The 21,317-nt window shown below is 35.9% G+C and overlaps 1 protein-coding gene across 5 annotated transcripts in view; it reads right to left on the bottom strand.

The window, feature by feature from the left end:
- Positions 1 to 21,317, bottom strand: part of TNNI3K (TNNI3 interacting kinase) — a 315,373-nt gene that overhangs the window by 252,067 nt on the left and 41,989 nt on the right. For 4 of the 5 annotated variants that reach the window (XR_003522330.2, XM_027606927.2, XM_027606935.2 and 1 more), the window contains exon 5: positions 16,448 to 16,558. The exons of the other annotated variant lie outside the window; for it this stretch is intronic. Coding sequence is in view for 3 of the 4 variants with exons in the window: in XM_027606927.2 (XP_027462728.2) it covers positions 16,448 to 16,558 (111 nt within the window). In the remaining variant the exon portion in view is untranslated. The remainder of the gene's footprint in view (positions 1 to 16,447; positions 16,559 to 21,317) is intronic. 5 annotated transcript variants of the gene reach the window in all.

Here is a 21,317-nt window from a genome sequence, read left to right as displayed (position 1 = left end):
TGGTGAGAAGCTGAAAACTTTTCCTCTGAGACCAGAAACAAGACAAGAATGCTGGGTGCCTGGGTGGCTCAGTCAGTTCAGCGGCTGCCTTCAGCTCAGGTCATGATCCCAGAGTCCTGGGATAGAGTCCCACATCGGGCTCCCTGCTCAGTGCAGAGCCTGCTTCTCCCTCTCCCTCTGCCATTCCCTCTGCTTGTGCACTTCTGTCTATCTCTCTGTCAAATAAATAAATAAAATCTAAAAAAAAAGACAAGAATGCCTACTTTTGTCACATTTTTTCAAAATAGTATTAGACATCCTACCCAGAGCAATTAAGCAAGAAAAAGATATAAAAGGCATCCAAACTGGAAAGGAAGAAGTAAAAGTCACTATTTGCTGACAACTTGATACCATATATAGAAAACAGTAAAGACTCCATCAAAAAAACTGCTGAAACTTACAAACAAATTTAGTAAAGTCACAAGACACAAAACTAACATGGAGAAATTAGTTGCTTTCTTATACACTAATAACAAGCTATCAGAAAAAGAAATTGGGGCGCCTGGGTGGGTCAGTCAGTTAAATGCCCAACTCCTAATTTTGGCTCAGGTCATGATTTCAGGGTTGTGAGATTGAGTTCCCCCATTGAGCTCTGCGCTGGGTGTGAAGCCTGCTTAAGATTCTCTCTCTCTCCTTCTTCCTCTGCTACCTTCCCCACCACTGCACATGCATGCTCTCTCTCTCTCAAATAAATAAATAAATAAATAAATAAATCTATCTTAAAAAAAAAAAGAAATTAAGAAAACAATCCTGGAGTGTCTGGGTGGCTCAGTTGGTTAAGCATCCGCCTTTGGCTCAGGTCATGATCCCAGGCTCCTGGGATGGAGCGCCATATCGGGCTCCCTGCTCAGATGGGAGCCTGCTTCTCCCTTTCCCCCCAGTTTGTGCTCTCTCTCTCTCTCTGAAATAAATAAATAACATCTTAAAAAGAAAACAAAACAAAACCATCCCACTTACAATTGCATCAAGAAGAATAAAATATCTAGGAGTAAATTTAAAAAAGGAAGTAAAGGACTTGTATTCTGAAAACTATAAGGCACTGATGAAAGAAACTGAAGACAACACAAATAAATGAAAAGATATTCCATGTTCACAGATAAGAAGTAACATTATTAAAATGTCCATACTACCCAAATAGATCTATGGATTTAATGATATCCTTATCAAAATACCAGCAACATTTTTCACAGAACTAAAGGAAAGAACTCTAAAATTTGTATGGAACCACGAAAGACCCCAAAGAGCAAAGCAATCTTGAAAGAAGAACAAAGCTGGAGGTACCACACTCTCTGATTGCAAAACATACTACAAAGCTAGAGTAATCAAAACAGTATGATAGTTGCACAAAAACAGACATATAGCTCTCTGGAATAAGATAGAGAACCCAGAAAAAAGCCTACAAATATATGGTCAATTAATCTCTTCAAAAAATGGTATTGGAAAAACTGGACAGCTACATTTGAAAGAATAAAATAGGACCACTACCTTACACCATATATAAAAATCAATTCAAAATGGATTAGACTTAAATGTAAGATGTGAAATCATAAAACCCCTAGAACAAAAAAGTAGGCAGTAAGCTCTGTAAGTAAGAAATATTGGTCTTAGCAATATTTCTTTGGACCAGTTTTCTCAGACAAGTGGAATAAAAGTTCAAATAAACAAATGGAATTACATCAAACTAAAAACTTATTAAGGTACAGTGAAGGAAACCATCAACAAAATGAAAAGGTAAACTATTGAATGGGAGAAGATGCATGCAAATCATACATCCAATAAGGGGTTAATACCCAAAATGTATAACTGTAAGTTCTTTATACATTCTTATTCCAGTGATCTATCTGTCTGTTTTTGTGCCAGATCATACCGATAGGATATTGTGTGTCAATTATGTGTCAATAAAAATAAAAAATAAATTGAAAAGGTAAGAGCAAAAAATCAATGAAAAAGAGAACAAAATCAACAAAACCAACTTTACTAAACTTCTGATAACACTAACAAGTAAAAAGAGACCAAAATAACCAGTATCAGGAATGAAAAAGAACATACCAATATTGATTTATTGAAAATTAAAAATATTAAGAGGATATTGTGAGCAACATTGTGTGATAAGTGAATATTTAGATAGACTAAGACTTTTTCTGTAGCTAGTAATTAAGACACTCTGGTAATGTTCCTTAAATATTCAAATAGATCAACTGAATAGAATAAAGATTTAGAAACAGAATCACAATTAAATATTTGATATATAACAGAGTTGGTATTGTAGATCAGTAAGGAAAAAATAGGCTTTTCAGCAACAGTTGCCAAAACAATTGAATATAGAAAAAAATGAAGGTGGACCCAGACCTCACACCATAAACTGGAATCAATTTTAGATGGTTAAAACACTTAATATTAAAGACGACCATCAAACTTTAAAAAGATAATATAAGAAAATAACTTCACAAAATCCCAGGGATTCTTAAACAATATATGAAATCATTAACTATAAATTAGAAGATATTTGTAGCATATATAACTATAAAGGAGAAAAGAGAGATAGTTTAGTAACAGTGGTTAAGATCATAACCACCTAGGATAGAATATCACTTACTTACTAGCTTTGTGATCTACAAATAACCTTTGACAAGTTATTTAACCTCTGTATCTCAATCTCCTAATCTGTAAAACAAAATTAATAATGATGTTTATCCCCTAGCTAAAACAAGAAAATTTACGCAATGTGCTCAGAACATTTCCTGGCATATAATAAGCTTTTAATAAGTGCATAATTATTACTTTTTAATTATTGTTCATGGGGCACCTGGGTGGCTCTGTTGGTTAAGTGTCTAACTTTGATTTCAGCTCAGGGCATGATCTCAGGTTTGTGAGATTGAACCCTGCATTGGGCTCTGTACTGCGTATGGAACCTGCTTAAGATTCTCTCTCTCCCTCTCCCCCTGCCCCTCCCCATCTCTCTCTCTCTTTCGATTTCCCTCCCTCTAAAAAAATTATTATTCATAATACATTGAAAATAATTTTTGTGAATCAAAATAGACTAACCATTCAATAGAAAAACACAGAAAGGCACCTCATTAAAAAAGGTAATTCTGAGAGCCACATACATGTGAGAAATGTTCAATCTCATAAGTAAGCTGATAAATACAAATTAAAACCAAAATGTGATACTATTCCATACCTATCAGCTGGAGAGAAAAAACGTGTCTACTATACTAATGTTGGTGAGGATACGAAGCAAGAAAACAATCATACAGTCAATTATACACTGAGTGGGATTGTCAACTAGATCAATCCCTTGAACATTCCCATATTCTATAACCTAGCAATTCTAATCTTAGGTTTATATCCTAGAGAGTATCTTGTGGTAATATGCCAGGAAATACATATACATATTATCATACAACATTATCTATAATAGCAAAATATTTAAAATCACTCAAATGTTCATCAAGAATAAACTGGATAAATAGTGGAAGAAAAAATGAATCACAGCTACACAAATTAACATGGATCTTACATATTTAATGTTGAGCAAAAGAAACATGTCACAACAAATATGTATTTCCATATATATAATATTCAAGAACATAAAAATGTTAAGAACAAAACAATATAATTCATGATATTAAAAAGATACACATACATATACAAAATATCAAGGAAAGCAAGAGAATAGTTTTCATAAATCTAGAGTAACAAAAGTTCACATGAAGCTCTTATGAGGAAGTTCATATATGTTTATGTATATCCTTTTGTACACATACTTTTTTCAATAAAAATACTTTTATAAAAGAATCAAAGAATGTGTTGCACAGTTGGAAAGCTGTCCCAAGTAGGTTTTAAATAAGAAAAGGCTTTAGGAGCATTTATTGTGATTATATTTTTGAAGAAAAAATATATATGAAAAACTCTGGAAGAATATCCATCAAAATGTGAATAGCAGTTACCTTCCCTTTGGGTAGCAATGAGGGTGAAGTGTGTAGCCATTAACTGTGTGGTCAATTTTGTAAAGTTATATTTTTAAGAAAATGTATTCAGCATACTAATAAGATAAACTAAAAAGAAAAAAAGAACCTTAAATGTAAAATGAAACTTAAATAACATCATTGTTTCATTAGTCCTCGTGAGTCTCTTCCCATGTAACTGTATAAACTTGTGCAATGCCATATTTGATGAATACATAGTATCCCACTGTACCCATGGATCAGGTTGATTTAATCAATATTTCTGGACATTTAGATTTTTTTCTTATTTGTTTTACAGGAGCATTCTTGCAATCCAATTTCCCATTATTTCCATAAAATCAATTTCTAGAAGGTGATTTGCTGGGTCATAACATAGGCAAAATTTTAAGGCCTAAAACACAGAGAGTTTTCACCATAATTTTGACAACAGTACACCAAAGGTAAATTTATTTATTTATTTATTTATTTATTTGTTTGTTTGTTTGTTTATTATTTATTTATTTATTTATTTTAGAGAGAGTGAGAGAATGTGTGCACATGTGCGCTGGGCGAGGAGCAGAGGGAGAGGGACAGAATCCCCACAGAGCATGGGGACCAACATGGGTGTTGACCCCACAACCCTGAGACCATGACCTGAGCTGAAATCAAGCTGGAAATTCAACCGACTGAGCCACCCAGGCACCCCACCAAAGGTATATTTATTATTCATATTATTCAATTACAAATTTTATTTAAACTCTCATTTGAATTTAAATTAAAAAAACAATAAAGACGCCCATGTCAGAAAAACAAAATCTCATTTAAAAGAATTGGTTACCCATGATCCCAAGGTCCCGGGATCTAGTCCCACATAGGGCTCATTGCTCAGTGGAAAGCCTGCTTCTCCCTCTGCCTGCTGCTCCCCCTGCTTGGGCTTTCTCTCACTCTCTCCCTCTCTCTGATAAACAAACAAACAAACAAACAAACAAATAAATAAATAAAATCTTTAAAAATAAATAAATAAAGATTTGGTTTTCTAAATTAGACATAATCTCAACAATTCCACAAGTTCCAATGTGGGGTCAGACTTGTTCTCTTGCCAAAAAGAAGGAAGTGTAGAATGGCAAAGTATCTCAAGAAAAGAATGCATCCTATACATCTCTGTAACCCCATACTAGTATCTTCGTATGTGGGAGTGCTTAAAGAGTGTTTAGTTAGCTGAAAATTACTAAATTCACCTGATTCACAGGAGATTTTCACTTTCCTGGGGATACCCAGAAAAGCTAGAAGCAACTACTTAATAGAAACAATAAGACATCAATAAAATAATCCCAAATAATCCACAACTTATTTTCAACAATTTACGTTATCACACTTGCTGATGGGAGTGCCAACATCTAAACCAGGACAGGTTCCTTATTGGAACAACACATTTACACCCTTCTTGCATCATCAATGTGAAAATTGTATATTCAGTTTGGCCACCAATTAGGCTAAAAGATATAAAATCAAGTTGGAGAGGGATTAGACATATAGTAATTCTCTAAGTGTAAGTTTACTGGGAAAAATAGCAGATATAAATAATCTGAAGATCTTCATTTATCTTGACAGTTCATAAATGAATCACAAGCTATCAGTACTGAGGCTGTGTGATAGCACAGGACTGTGAGTCAGTAACTGATTTTATGCCAGAGAGCACAATTCACACGTGAGATTGGAGACAACATTACTGATTAGAATGGAGATTAGGAAAATTCAGCCAAGTCATAGAGAGAGACATGCAGATCTAAAAGACTAATGATGCTCCCTTATGGGTATGTTGGACTTCTTTTCTGTAGAGTAGAATAATTTAAACTCTGTTACTCTCTTTTGATGGGGTCAAACTTCATTAGATTGAGTCCAAACTCCTCTATATTTTAAATGGCAGTGCACTTATTGTGATGAGCATTGGGTACTGTATGGAAGTGTTGAATCACTAAATTGTACACCTGAAACCATTATTACATTGTATTAGTTAACTGGAATATAAATAAAAACTTTAAAAAATAAAAGCATACAGAATTCCACAAATGTTAGGGTGATGTTAGGAGAAGAAAAATGAGAGTTCTAGCTTAAATGAAACTCTATTTGATTATTTTAAAAATTTGTTTTAACTTAAAATAATAAAGATAATGTTAACATGTAAAAATAAATAAATAAATGAAAACTTTAAAAAAGATATATTGCATGGGCAGACAGAAAATTTTAAAAACAAAAAGTCATTATTTTTGTTTATATAGGCTGTATCCTTCATTTTATAGATTTTGTAAGAGTAATTTTTATGAAGCTATTCATGAAAATTGCTTGTGATTTTGTAAGAAACTTTCCTTATTAAAGGTATCTTTATAATCTCTTGTGCATTTACTGAGAGGAGAAATCATTTTCTTCATTCTGTGTGATTTGTAAAAGAACACGTGAATAATCATTAATTTAGTCATTCATCGAACAATTATTAAAAACCTACTAGATGCAAAAGCACAACAGTGGAATCTGCAAGAGCTATAAAGGTTTTAAACATGCAGTTCCTATGCTCAAGAAAAATATATAATAAAATAATAAAATAAAACCATGTTTCCAAAACAAGCAGTGTCAAATGCTATAAGAAAGGTATAGATAAATTACAATTGGTTGTTAGAAACATGAAAACACCTCAAGCTAGAGGAACCCAGCAATTTCATGAAGGTGGCATTTCAGCTGAACTTTGAGGATGGATGGGAGAGGCAAACTATAAAGAGACTGTAGTGTGATAAAAAGCATAGGGAATATAAATGCATAACACTTAATTTAATTTAGAGTGTGGGTTGTAAATGAAAAGCATGAAAACCCATGGCTGAAAAGGTAGGAGAACTGGATCACTACCACTTAATCCCCTGCTGGGTGTATTTTGGAGTCAGCAAGTTTCTTGGTTAGAGGAATGACTTTACCAAAGCCATGTGTTAGAGAATCTGGCAAAATTTCAGGCGTGTTTAGGATAAAGTAGACTATAAAAGACTGGAAGACAGGCCTTACAAGACAGAATACTATTGCAGGAAGTCTGGTAAGATAATGATGGTAGGAATATAGAGTAAGATAATGACAGTATGAATGACAGAATGAAGGAACATACTGACCACTACCAGTAATATCTTTGATTGCTCCAGACAAAAGATTTGCATCCATTGCCCTTTCTCTTATTTAATTTGGAATTTTTCCCCAAATCTTCTGGATAGCTCAATGTATACCTTTCAGGAGAGAATTATAAAAATGATTCTTCAATTCTTGCCAGGATCTTTCTCAGATGTGGAAATCTACAGTAATTATAAGACAGCTCAGTCCAGAACTGAGGGAGCTAGTAGCCTGCTTCAGGGCACAGAAAAAAGTAAAAGGCAGAAAGGTTAAAGATAACTTCAAGTAGTTACACTTGAATTGTATCTCAGAGCAACTCCAGAAACCTTTGTGTGACTTCCTTAATAGTTCCATGCTTTATAATGGCTATATTAGTCTGATATTCAGTTGTGGAAGAACAAGTGATAAGAAGCAGAGGTGCCGAGTACCTTTGAGGGACACCTCAGAAGAGAGATGCTATGACAGAGGGCAGCTGTTGAGAGCCACTTGTCGGGGCTCTAGCCTCTCACTCCCACTACCAGAACCTCAGAAACTTTCTAAAGTTTCTTTGGAGATCCACCAAAGGGAACTTACAGGGAAAATAGCTTACACAATGTTCAGAAAAGTTAAAATACTTAAAGGGCTCTACTCCCTAAATACCATCCCAGAATGGATCATCCCTGAGGGAAAGTAGGTAGGACTCACCATCTACTTTATTACTGTAATTAAAGAACAGGTGGAAAATTTTGGTCTTCGCATGTATTCCTAATTGAGGGGAAAAAGAGTAGCAATTTCCTGCCATCCTGGGACAGAAGGGGCTTAGAGGTTCTGAAATTCTGGGGATGTGACTTAAGGAAGCTGTAGAAACCTTGATTCATAACTCAGCCTTCAAATTTCTGGTAGGGAATATGGCATTGAAAAAGAAGGTTAAGTGCACATGCATCAAAATCTATAGCTGTTTCTTATCAACTGTCACAGATATCTAGCCCAGAGATTATTTCTGCCTAGCTGATACCTTGCATAGCATGATTTATATATAAATATGGTTATTTATATATATATATATATAAATGATATATATAAATCATGTTATATATCTATCTTATCTCTATCTATCCATCCTTTTTAAAAAAAAATGTATGGAGTACCTAGGATCTTGGAATCAAATTCAGTGCACAGAAGGGTTGGCATAGAGAGGCAAATTCACACAAAACGCTGAATGTTTACAAAGGGATTTCTCATTCAGTTTGATTTGATTAGCAATAATCTTTGAATCTAATTTCTTAGGTAATGTTTCTTTCATCATTTGCCATGGTAGCAAGCTGATGAACACTTCATTTACATTTTTATTAGCCTATAAAGCTTTTCCTGCTTATGCTCTTTTGCCTCACCCCCAAAGCAGTACTTAAGGTTTAATAATAGCTAATTGAACCTATGGCAAAGACTTGAGTACGAAAAAAGTGACACTCAAGGTAATGTCCTCTTGTATCAATCTTACAATTGATACCAGTTAAGGTACTGCTTCTGAAACCATAAAATGACTGATTATGATATATAATCTATGATCCTGTCTCAATCTCTAGACCAAAAGCCTAGACAGTAGGAGACTGTCTCCTTGCCTTTAATAAACAGTATTCTGTAATACTGAGCACATTTGGTAATTAGGACATAGAGCTTCTTAGTTTCGACTTCTGAGAAAACCACTTTTGAATGCCACAGGAGATGTGGTGTTTCTAAATCAGGTCTCAGTTCTCAAAGACTATGCGTATAATAAAGGTTTAGTTTCAGATTTAACCATTTGATATGAAGGTATATTAAACTTTGGCATCACAGATCTGCAAATGACTATTCAGACCACGTTTAGAGTTCATGCCAAAGAATGATAACTAGAGGGGCGCCTGGGTGACTCAGTCTGTTAAGCATCTGTCTTCAGCTCAGGTCATGATCCCAGGGTCCTGGGATCTGGCCCCATGTCAGCTCCCTGTTCAGCGGGGAGTCTGCTTCTCCCTCTGCCTCTCCGCCCCCCTCCCCCACTTCAAGGTCTCTCTCACTCACGCTCTCTCTGCCTGAAGTAATTAAATAAGATCTTAAAAGAAATGAATGGTAATTAGAATACCTATCAATCATTAATGGCATTCACTAGAGTGATATTTGAACAATTATAATAATGTACATTAATTGGTATCTTTGGCCCTTGCTATGCTTTTTGTACCTGAATTGTAGTAGCCCATGATGTTCATATAGGATTTATTTCTCCACCTGCAAAATTTTGGGAGACATCAGAGATAAGGCAAAGGTGCCGCACACTGTGAAATGACAGAGGGTTCTGTTTTTTCTAATTCAGAATGGAGTTCATTAGGGACCACTGCCTATTCATTAGACTGGAGGCAGATCTGATACTTTTTAGTTATAAAACTCCTGAGCACTCTATCTCTTTAAGAGAGAGAGAGAAAAAGAAAGAGGGAGAGAGCACATTTTATAATTCCAAGCATTCACTTGTTTGTGCCTTTGGGGAGAAAACTAAAGCCATTTTAAAAGAAATAACTTAGAGAGAGTCAGAAGCTTCATGGTAAACAAAACTCTCTCCTGAAACAGATGATTTACTTAAGAATGAACTGGAACAACATCAATTGCATTTCCTTGAAATCAGAAATAAATTTCAAAATAACTGGGAAGAATTTCTGAAGCAGTGTTTGGGTAAGTGTTCACAATCTGAAAAAAGGATAAGGTAGGATAGAATAAATTCAACTATTAAAATAATACTCTCACCTGCACCAAGTGTATATGAAACTGTGACTTTCTATGGAAATAAAACACTCCACAACCCTTATACATTATATATTGTGCCATCCCAGACATGCTTTTCAGTCTGCTATTCAAACAGTTGTCTACAGCTACAGATAATTGATTTGTCTCCTGATAACTTTAGAAACTACTGCATGAAACACCAAAGTGTAACATCTTTTACAAGAGTTATTTGACGAAGCATAAAGTGTTTTACACTTGGGGGATGTGTGTGTGTGTGTGTGTGTGTGTGTGTGTGTGTGTGTGTGATATGTGTGTGTGTGTGATATATGTGTGTGTTGTGTGCTAACAGACATGCATTATACATCCATGGGTTTTGGTGCCCATATACTAAGTACCATATAAAGTTATTCTTGAATCAATTAATGTTGCTTAAATTGTATATGTAACAATGTCTGGGCTTTAGATAGTAAGATATTCAGTTTATGCTTTGTTTTCTGAATACGTTTTTTTGTGCCTTATGGGTGTAAGCCTATTTTAGCAACACATACAAGAGTCAAAAAGGAACAATTGTTCTTTTATTTACAAGACTACAGATTTGAAGTAGATAACCAGGTTTGAGTTCTACTCATCTCATTTATTTATTGTCTGAATGGTCCTGTGGAAGTCATTTAACTTCTCCAATCATTAGTTTCCTCATTGATAAACTAAGCATAATGGTAGCTATCTAACAGGAGAGCCAAATGACAAATGCATGTGAATAATCAAGCACTACCAAATATGAGCTACTATTTTTCATTTTCCACGGTTGCAGGAGCACATGACACATGTGCCTCCTGGATGCAGAGGGGAGAAGAGGGTTTCATGCATTTTTGGAGTTTGCTGACAGGATCTTGGGCCTTGTATAAAGCAGCATATGCACATGTACTGATGGATAAATCAGGGAGAAGTAGTGAGACTTGGGACAAGCACTATTAGCCTCCTTTTCAAAGCACAGTAAGCCTAAATCTGAGTCTCAAATTGCAATCAGCATGTCTAGGAAGCCACAGCACATGTTCTCTTCTATTATTGAAAGAGACAGCTGCCTAGTCAATGTAAATTTTATTGTAAAATTGATAATAGAATTCACAATTATGGGAGGACAAACACACTTGAGACACTAATGGCAGTTCTGAATTTGATATGTGCAAAGAGGGCTGTCAGACTTAGCATCAGTTGTCGTTGCACACAGAAAGGTGGGCAATAAAAGAAGGTGACTACTAATGAAAGGGAACTCCCACTGATCCACTGCCACCATCTCTGCTAACCAAGAGTGAAAAATAGGAGAGAAATCAGCATCTAAATTTTTGGTATAATAAGTAAAAACTGTATGTATTTTATCTCATTGTACTCATGGTACTTTCTACAACATTTGATACCCAGGATCCTTTATCTACTGAAATTCTCTATACTCCTAATTATTGTAATAGTACAATCTCCTTGTTTTCCTCACATCACTGTGACCAATCCTTCTTTGTCCCTCGATGGCTGTTCAGTAATTTCTCAAGTCTCTATGGATAGGGGCTCTGTGCCTCACTATCTATTAGGCTCAATTTATAACTTTCAGCTATCTTGGTTTCAAATATCATCTCTTCACATATAATTTTCAACTTCACGTATAATTTTCAACTTCTCCATTGACTGGTAGTTGTGTATTTCTAAATGATTAATGAATATTGCCACTTGAAATTTGGATGTTGTCAGTAGATCAACATGTTGGAGCTAATTGATTTCTCCTCCAAATTGATGCCGTTACCCAATCTTTTTATCTCTCTGTTTAATCATCATATCATCACTCTGGAATCCATTCTAAACACTTTGTTCAAAGAAATCCTCTTCAATACATTATTTATCAAATCTCCAGGCATTATCTTGTTTAAAAAGTCTCAGTGGCTTGTCATCTCCTGTTGGGAAAAAATCCTATTGGCTGTGTCTTTAAAAAGCAAGAATTTCTGTCTTCTAGTCTCTTCAACAAATGGTGTTGGGAAAATTGGACAGCCACATGCAGAAGAATGAAACTGGACCATTTCCTTACACCACACACAAAAAGAAACTCCAAATGGTTGAAAGACCTAAATGTGCAACAGGAGTCCATCAAAATCCTAAAGGAGAACACAGGCAGCTACCTCTTTGACCTTAGCTATAGCAACTTCTTCCTAGAAACATCACCAAACGCAAGGGAAGCAAGGGCAAAAATGAACCACTGGGACTTCATCAAGATAAAAAGCTTTTGCACAGTAAAAGAAACAGTCAACAAAAGCAAAAGACAACCAACAGAATGGGAGAAGATATTTGCAAATGACATATCAGATAAAGGGCTAGTATCCAAAATCTATAAAGAACTTATCAAACTCAACACCCAAAGAACAAATGATCCAATCAAGAAATGGGCAGAAGACATGAACAGACATTTCTGCAAAGAAGACATCCAAATGGCCAACAGACACATGAAAAAGTGCTCAACATCGTTTGGCATCAGGGAAATCCAAATCAAAACCTCAATGAGATACCACCTCACACCAGTCAGAATGGCTAAAATTAACAAGTGAAGAAACGACAGATGTTGGCAGGGATGCGGAGAAAGGGGAACCCTCCTACACTGTTGGTGAGAATGCAACCTGGTGCAGCCACTCTGGAAAATAGTATGGAGGTTCCTCAAAAAGTTGAAAATAGAGCTGCCCTATGACCCAGCAATTGCACTACTGGGTATTTACCCCAAAGATACAAATGTAGGGATCTGAAGGGGTACGTGCACCCCAATGTTTATAGCAGCAATGTCCACAATAGCCAAACTGTGGAAAGAGCCAAGATGTCCATCGACAGATGAATGGATAAAGATGTGGTATATATATATATATATATACAATGGAATATTATGCAGCCATCAAAAGGAATGAAATCTTGCCATTTGCAACATGGATGGAACTGGAGGGTATTATGTTGAGCAAAATAAGTCAATCAGAGAAAGACTTGTATCATATGATCTCACTGATATGAGGAATTCTTAATCTCAGGAAACAAACTGAGGGTTGCTAGAGTGGTGGGGGGTGGGAGGGATGGGGTGGCTGGGTGATAGACATTGGGGAGGGTATGTGCTATGGTGAGCGCTGTGAATTGTGTAAGACTGTTGAATCACAGACCTGTACCTCTGAAACAAATAATACATCATATGTTAAAAAGAGAAAAGAAGAAGATAATAGGAAGGGAAAAATGAAGGGGGGAAATCGGAGGGGGAGATGAACCATGAGAGACTATGGACTCTGAGAAACAAACTGAGGGTTCTAGAGGGGAGGGGGTTGGGGAGATGGGTTAGCCTAGTGATGGGTATTAAAGAGGGCATGTACTGAATGGAGCACTGGGTGTATACACAATGAATCATGGAACACTACCTCAAAAACTAATAATGTAATATATGGTGATTAACATAACATAATAAAATTTAAAAAAAGAATTTCCATCTTTTATTTATCTCTTTATCTACCACACCATCTAGGCATGTGTGTTACACATCATAAACTACAATAATTGCTTATTGAATTGAATTAAACTCCTTGGACTTTTATTCTCAGTTTCCTTAGTCTGGTCCATTCCCAACATCCAAATTTACTTGTAGGGACTCTTCACAATCTGTTCATCTAGCATTATATTCACTCTCCCCTAAATGTGTTCAGCTCATTCTTCTTACCATATCTGGACATGATTCCTCTCTTCTCTGTCCAGTTCTCACTACTCTTTAAAGTTCAGCTCAATTTCAAAACCTCTCTCATAAATCCTTCCCCAACTCTTTCAGTCCACGTTGATTTCTATTCCCAGTGAATTCCTAACACTCCTCACTTTGTGTTGTTATTTCTTGCTAGGTTTCTAATTGTTCCTAGTTACCAAAGTCACTCTGATCTTTGACTCTTTTCCCTTCCGTCCGTACTATTTTACTTTTGAATTGTTTATATAATTTTTCCTGTGTATTAATTTTGTGTGTCCAGCTACACTATAATGTCTTTAGAAGAAAAAAGTATGTCATATTTTCTTATATCATTCCCATATTCTAGCACTATGCTATGGAAAAAGTAGAGGTTCAAAAATATTTATTAAATGAATGAATGAGTATGGGGGAAGAAAATATATTAAAAGTGAGTATTGCAATTAATAGCTTTGGAAAAATAATTCAAAGAAAATAATTTTGCATTTTGAATATGATGCTTGTAGGTTTTTTGAATATCATTTTCTTTTATTATCTGATTTGTACCTTAATTAGTCCATTAGATAAGAAGAGAATAAAGGTTAATGTATATAAAACCTGTTTTATGCACCAGCAGTGATTGACAATAAAAGTCACTAAATGTTATACAACAGCTAATAAAGGAAGTTGGAGAATCCATGAAGAAATGCAAGACAAGAGTAGAAACCTATCTGGAATGATTTTGGTAAAGTTTGCCCTAAGGCTGGTAGAATTATATTTCCTTCCACACTATGATTTACAAAGCAAAAAAAGAGTATTTGAATAGGAAATGAAGAGACCAAGCTCTTCACCACCTTACTTTTGAAACTTGTAAGTCTATCCCTTACAAATGTAATCAGCTCAGCAGTAGACAAAAAGGATTTTGTTTTGCAAAACATATTCTGCCATTCCCCTCCCCACCACTGAATTAAGAGGTTGAACATATCTCGCTGGAACTGAACGTCTACCTTGCCAATTCTTCCACGCAGACTTCTTAATGTTTACCTTCCATTTACTTTATCACTGGCCTCAGTTGTTTTCTTTTTTGGAAAACACTGATATTTAGGTGATTCTAATGAAATTTCCCCTTTATAACAGATTCATTTATATTTACAGTGAATCTCACCAAAAGATCTATTTTGGGGGGAGAAATAAGATATAGTAAAGGGTGGAAATGTCAGCATGAAGGAAACTATTTTGCTCTCAATGAGATATGTTAATATTTATTGACTGTAAGAGCGCTTTAAAGTGACTCTGTTGGGCACCTGGGTGGCTCAGATGGTTAAGCGTCTGCCTTCGGCTCAGGTCATGATCCCAGAGTTCTGGGATCAAGTCCCGCATCGGGCTCTCTGCTCCTTGGGAGCCTGCTTCTCCCTCTGCTTCTCTCTCTCTCTCTCTCTCTCTCTCTCTCCTTCTCCCTCTCTCTCTCCCTCTGTCTCTCATGAATAAATAAATAAAAAAATCTTAAAAAAAATAAAGTGACTCTGTTAAGGGAAGTGGATCAAACCCATTTTATAGGTTTTATATATGATTTTATATGCAGCTCTACTTGCTCACAGTTGGCGTGTGTGTGTGTGTGTGTGTGTGTGTGTGTGTGTGTGTTAGCAAAGAAAGTACAATTTAACTTGTAACATGACTAAAAGGGAGAACTAGATAACTATTTAATAATAAAGATATTGTGTTTATCACTAATACTACAGTGTGAAAATCATGAGATTTTGAGTAAACTGACCAGGATTCCAGACATGGCTCTTTTTCTCAATGGCTTTGCAATATCTAAAGACAATGACTATAGAAGAGCCATGGTTTTATATCTATCAAATGGCAGTGACATTAAAAACTATTTCATGAGGATTTGTGAGTAGATTAAATAAATAATACAAAATGCTTTGTATGTATAAAATTAATATTTTAGTAATTAAATCTAAGACAAGATCCAGAGTCCTTCCCTTGGTGTTTAAAAGCACTTTGTGATCTTGTTTGTAACCAGCCACCCGACCTCATCTCCATCACTCTATCTCTAGCTCACACCACACTAATAACTTTGGTTTACTTGTGTCCCTGAAACACAACTAATTCTTTTCTGCCACAGGGTCTTTGCATGTGTTATCACATATATTTTATATACAGTTTTACTATATAGTTTATTTTAAATGGTGCCCACTTCTCTACTCTTTTCATTTTAACGTGTTTTATTATTTTTCTAGTACTTACTACTAACTGACATTATGTTTTCTTTTCTTTATTGTCTATCTCATTCTCTACAACTAAATTCCAAGAAAATGGAGTTTTGCCTATTTTTTTGCTACTCTCACCTCAGAACTAGAACACTATCTGTGGCACAACAGATGCTTAATAAATCAAATAATACACAAGCGAATGAATGAAAGAATGATCTTTCACTGAGTCCTTAATCTGCATGAGGCAATCTGCAAAGTGCTTTATATGGATTATCTAATTTAATCATTACAATAAACCTATTATAATTTCTATTTCATAAATGAAGAAAACAGAGATGACAATAATTTGTTTGAGGTAAACACAGTAAGTGATTGCCTGACTCCAAAATCTATGCTTTTAATCACTTCTATAAAGCCCGTGTGTATCCAGCCATCTTTATATTAATTGATGTTTGATTATATTGTTACAAAACAGCCTGCATTAACTATCAAAAGAGCATTTATATAGCTTAACTTGATCCTCAAAATAAATGTATGTATTCAAGTAGCTAAAAAATAAGCCAACTCCTAGAATCTGAAAAGCCAGCCTTTGAAAATAGTTCAGAACAAGAATCAAAAGAGCCAGGTTTGTTTTCACAGGTGACCAAGGTGAGACTTACCTCCAGGTGACCAGCTATTGTAGCAATATGGAGGGCAGTGAGGCCACCATACCCAACCTGCTGTATGTCAGCTCCACTGTGAAGCAGAGAAGTGATCAATTCTGCACTGTCCTGTAAAGAAACACATCTTTAGTGTTACTTTTCTACTAATAGCAGGTTTGGACACTGTGCAACAGGATATATTGATTCCCTGACTGTCAGCCAGTTTAGGCGCTCAAAGAAAACCTAAGTGTGATTTCTGGTATAAGAGCACATGAGACAGCAGAGAGCAGCTCTCAAATGCTTGAAACGTAGGAACAAATGACAAGGCTATTCAGTTTCAATCAATCCTCTACCACTTGACCATAAAAGATAGAAAGGACATTACCTATGGTGAGGCTCTTGCAAACTCAACTCAGTCTTATGTGTAGGTCACTCCGAAAAATGTGCTTTCCCTGGCAACTGCATGATTGGACTGACTGCAGTGGACTATTTCCTGGTAATTCAGTAATTGCTTCTTCTCTACATATGTGTCATGGTTCCTGTACACATTAAAGACACATAGTGTCATGGCCCTATACATAATTAATCAGTAGTGTCTTTCTTAACTCATTTTAACAGTGAAAATGTTTTGAAGTAATATTTAGGCCTTTGAATTAGAATAATTTATGCAATGGCCAAAGTGATCCTTACTTTCCTTGTACTATTATTTGCAGTGTATCTCTGTCCTTAGAAAGACAGGGAACTTTTCACAATACTAAGAGCAATTTACATTCACTGAATTTTTATTATGTAATTAACCTTTCATATGCATTAACTTATTTAAACCTGGTACATGGTAGCACTTTAAAAATGCTTAATAAAAAAATAAAATAAAAAATAAGTATTTCTCTAAATTGCCTATGAAAAAAATACTATTATATACCTTATTTTGTAAGTCAGAACACTCAAAAGAGTGATATGGAAGGTCACATATTCATAATACCCCACAATTGGAAGGGAATGCAAAGAACAGTCTTCATGTTTGATCCTCTCTCTCAAAGTAAGAATTCAAACCATAACTTCTTTAATACTTGGCCCACCAACAACTCAAACACAGTCTGTGGCAAGAAAGTCAAGTCTTCATGAGATAGGTCATTGCACTTATCCATAAACATATTATTTCAAATACTGTTGGTGAAGAAAATCCTCTCATTTAAAAAAACAAGTTTGATTTCTTAATCCTGTTACACATAATTGAAGGTTATAAAAAAGAAGTTATAAAAAAGTGAAAAAACTTTGGTAAAGAATTCTAAATAGCAAAATTAATGTTATAGTTTCCAAATTTTCTACTCTGCACACCTGTTCTACTAAATAAGTTAAAGATTTTGTGTTCCTCTACTATTCCATTGGCTCCTTCTGTTCAGATATAGACCTGCATTTTCTCCATTCTTTTTTTTTTCCACTAAAGCTAAGCTAATTTTATCTTTATCCTTGCCTTCATTTTCCAAGTTTCCATAAAAAGTTATTGACACTCACTGCTGACAGCTGTGATCTCATTTCTTCAGTAATCTCTAGCTATGTATACCCAAATCTTACATAAATCCCAACTGAGTTCACAATACTCCTTACACATTGAATTTTGCTCTTTCTCACACCATCTCTTCTCCCTTTGTGCTTGCCTTATATTATCAAGAGAAATTGCCATGCTAGTTTCTTCCACCTAAGACAGAAGGACTCACCATGGTCCTGAAATCACCTCCTCAGTTTCAGAAGGTAACCTTGTTTACCAAATCCAGTGTCAATTCTCTTCCTGTCTGTCTATAGTCAGATGATCTCTTTCTTCTTGCCTCCTCTTTGCTTCTGTCTGCCTTCAAAAAGTGAGTTTAGCTTCAAGCCACTTTCTCATTCCAAATGCCACCTTTGGCAATTCTTATACAATCAGATAGCTTCATCTTTAGCCCAAATCCCTCTAAGTCCAAATTCCATACATCCTGCCTATCAATGGCATCTCAAATTCAAAATTCAAAATTGCTCTTGCAAATTCCATTCATAATTTCCCCAGTATAAAATCGCCTAGTATTTCTTATTCATATTAATGACATTTTCTTGTTTCAAATGTCTTTGAGTCCTTCAACTCAATCAGTTTCAGAATTCTGTTGGATCTAAGTCATTAGTACTTCCTACATTTTTTCTTATTTCTAATATCACCCTCCATTTTACAGTCTTCTCACTAGTCTCCGTGATTAAGCCTTTTCCCACCGCAGTCCAGCCTCCATACTGCTACTAAATAAATATTCTTATACACAGTTTTGATGACATTATTCTCTTTTTCAATAAAACTTTCAAATACTTAACAAACATAGCATATATGGTATGTGAAACACTGTTCTGAGCAGAGGGAACATGGCATTGGGTAAGACAGTTAAAATTCTGCTTTCATGGAGCTTACATTTGTACTGTATACACAGTAAGAGGAGAGACATAAAATAAATAAGAAGGGAACCTCGGTGGCTCAGTAGGTTGAGCAACCAACTCTTGCTTTTGGCTCAGGTCATGATCTCAGGGTCCTGGGACTGAGCTCCCCATCAGGCTCCATGTTCAACGGGGAGTCTGCTTGGGATTCTCTCTCTCCTGTCCCTCTCCCTCTGCCCCTCCCCCCCATGCACATGCTCTCTCCTCTCTAAAATAAATAAATAAAAATAAATAAATAAAAATAAATAAAAAATATTATATACAGTATCGTAAAGTACCAATGAAGGAAAACTAGCAAATGATAAAGTGGCTACTTTAAACTGAGTAGTCAGGGAATGCTTCACTTCTCTGAGAAGGTACACTTTGAGATAAATAGTAAATACCAAAAAGGAGAAATCCAAGTCACAATTTCAAGGATGGCCACTGAAGATCAGGTAGCAGCTAAGTGTGAAACACATAATTTCTTAAGATGGAAATAAACTTAGTATGCTTGAAGGCCAGTGTTGAGTAGGTTAAAAATAAAGAAAGGAATATTTGTTCTTTGGGTGTTGAGTTTGATAAGTTCTTTATAGATTTTGGATACTAGCCCTTTATCTGATATGTCATTTGCAAATATCTTTTCCCACTCTGTCGGCTGTGGAGAAAGGGGAACCCTCCTACACTGTTGGTGGGAATGCAACCTGGTGCAGCCAGTCTGGAAAACAGTATGGAGGTTTCTCAAGACGTTAGAAATAGAGCTACCCTATGACCCAGCAATTGCACTACTGGTTATTTACCCCAAAGATACAAATGTAGGGATCCGAAGGGGCACCTGCACCCCAATGTTTATAGCAGCAATGTCTACTATAGCCAAACTATGAAAAGAGCCTAGATGTCCATCAACAGATGAATGGATAAAGAAGATGTGGTGGATACACACACACACACACACACACACACACACACACACACACACACACACAATGGAATGAATATTATGCAGCCATCAAAAATGAAATCTTGCCATTTGCAACAACATGGATGGAACTACGGGGTATTATGCTAAGCGAAATAAGTCAAGTCAGAGAAAGACAATTATCATATGATCTCACTGATATGAGGAATTTGAGAAACAAGACAGAGGATCATAGGGGAAGGCAGGGAAAAATGAAACAAGACGAAACCAGGGGCGCCTGGGTGGCTCAGACAGTTAAGTGTCTGCCTTCAGCTCAGTTCATGATCCCGGGGTCCTGGGATTGAGCCCCACATCGGGCTCCCTGCTGAGCAGGGAGCCTGCTTCTCCCTCTCCCTTTGCCTGACACTCCGCCAGCTTGTACTCTCTCTCTCTGTTAAATAAAAAAGTAAAAAATCTTAAAAAAAAAAAAAAGAAACAAGACGAAACCAGAGAGGGAGACAAACCATAAGAGACTCTTAATCTCAGGAAACAAACTGAGGGTTGCTGGAGTGGAGGGAGGCAGGAGGGATGGGGTGGCTGGGTGATGGACATTGGGGAGGGTATGTGTTATGGTGAGCGCTGTGAATTGTGTAAGACTGAGGAATCACAGACCTGTACCCCTGAAACAAATAATACATTATATGTTAATTAAAAATAAAAGGAAAAGTAATGTTCAAGATGAGGTCTAAGACCCCTGATCTTATAGGGTCTTGTAGGCCATGGTATTTGGTGTTTGAATTTTTTCCAAGTGCAATAGCTAGCAGGAAAATGACATGATACAGAGCTAGGGAAGAATCAGGAAGAAGCAGTTTTTGAGGTAGAAATAAAATTTTTTTTTTTCACCTGTCAAGTTTGAGATACTTACATGAGATCCTTAGGGTTAAGACTGCGGGTACTAGAATTACTCTGTAGTTAGAACACCAGCTCTGCTAATGATTGTCAGCTGGGGCAAGTTACATAACCCCTTTATACTAAGTTCCTTGGTTATAAATAAAGGGGACAGTAACTGTATGTCCTGATGTGATACATATACAAACTGTGCATTCACAACTGATGTGATAATACATTTAAAGTATTTGTAAGGTACCTGGCAAAATAATACTCAATAAACTTACTGCCATCAGACATAGAAGACTGGGGTTTAGTTTGGTCCTCAGTGAAAACTTCCAAATAAGAAAGTGAACTGACTCCATAATCTAACTCCTGTTTCTCCTTTGCCCTTACATCCTCCCTACAACTTTACTTCTGCTTCATTAGTTACCCACTGAATCAAAGTATTAAAACATAGGAAAACTCTGAAGCAGTACTGGAAACAGGAAATGTCTACCTGTTCTGCTTCCTCCAGAAAAAAAACAAAGCAAAACAAAACAAAACAAAAACAATTCACAGGAGTTCACTCCAACCTCATCAATAACTTTTATTTTTAAATGGTGAGGGCTAAAGTCTCTGAGGTAAATGAAAAAGACATCACCTTAAAACATTTTCTCCTGCAGATGGATAGGC

The sequence above is a fragment of the Zalophus californianus genome, chromosome 4, assembly GCF_009762305.2.
Source record: "Zalophus californianus isolate mZalCal1 chromosome 4, mZalCal1.pri.v2, whole genome shotgun sequence".
NCBI classification, from domain to species: Eukaryota; Metazoa; Chordata; class Mammalia; order Carnivora; family Otariidae; genus Zalophus; species Zalophus californianus.
Note: the sequence above shows the minus strand (reverse complement) of the source record. Positions and strands in the feature narration are given on the sequence as shown.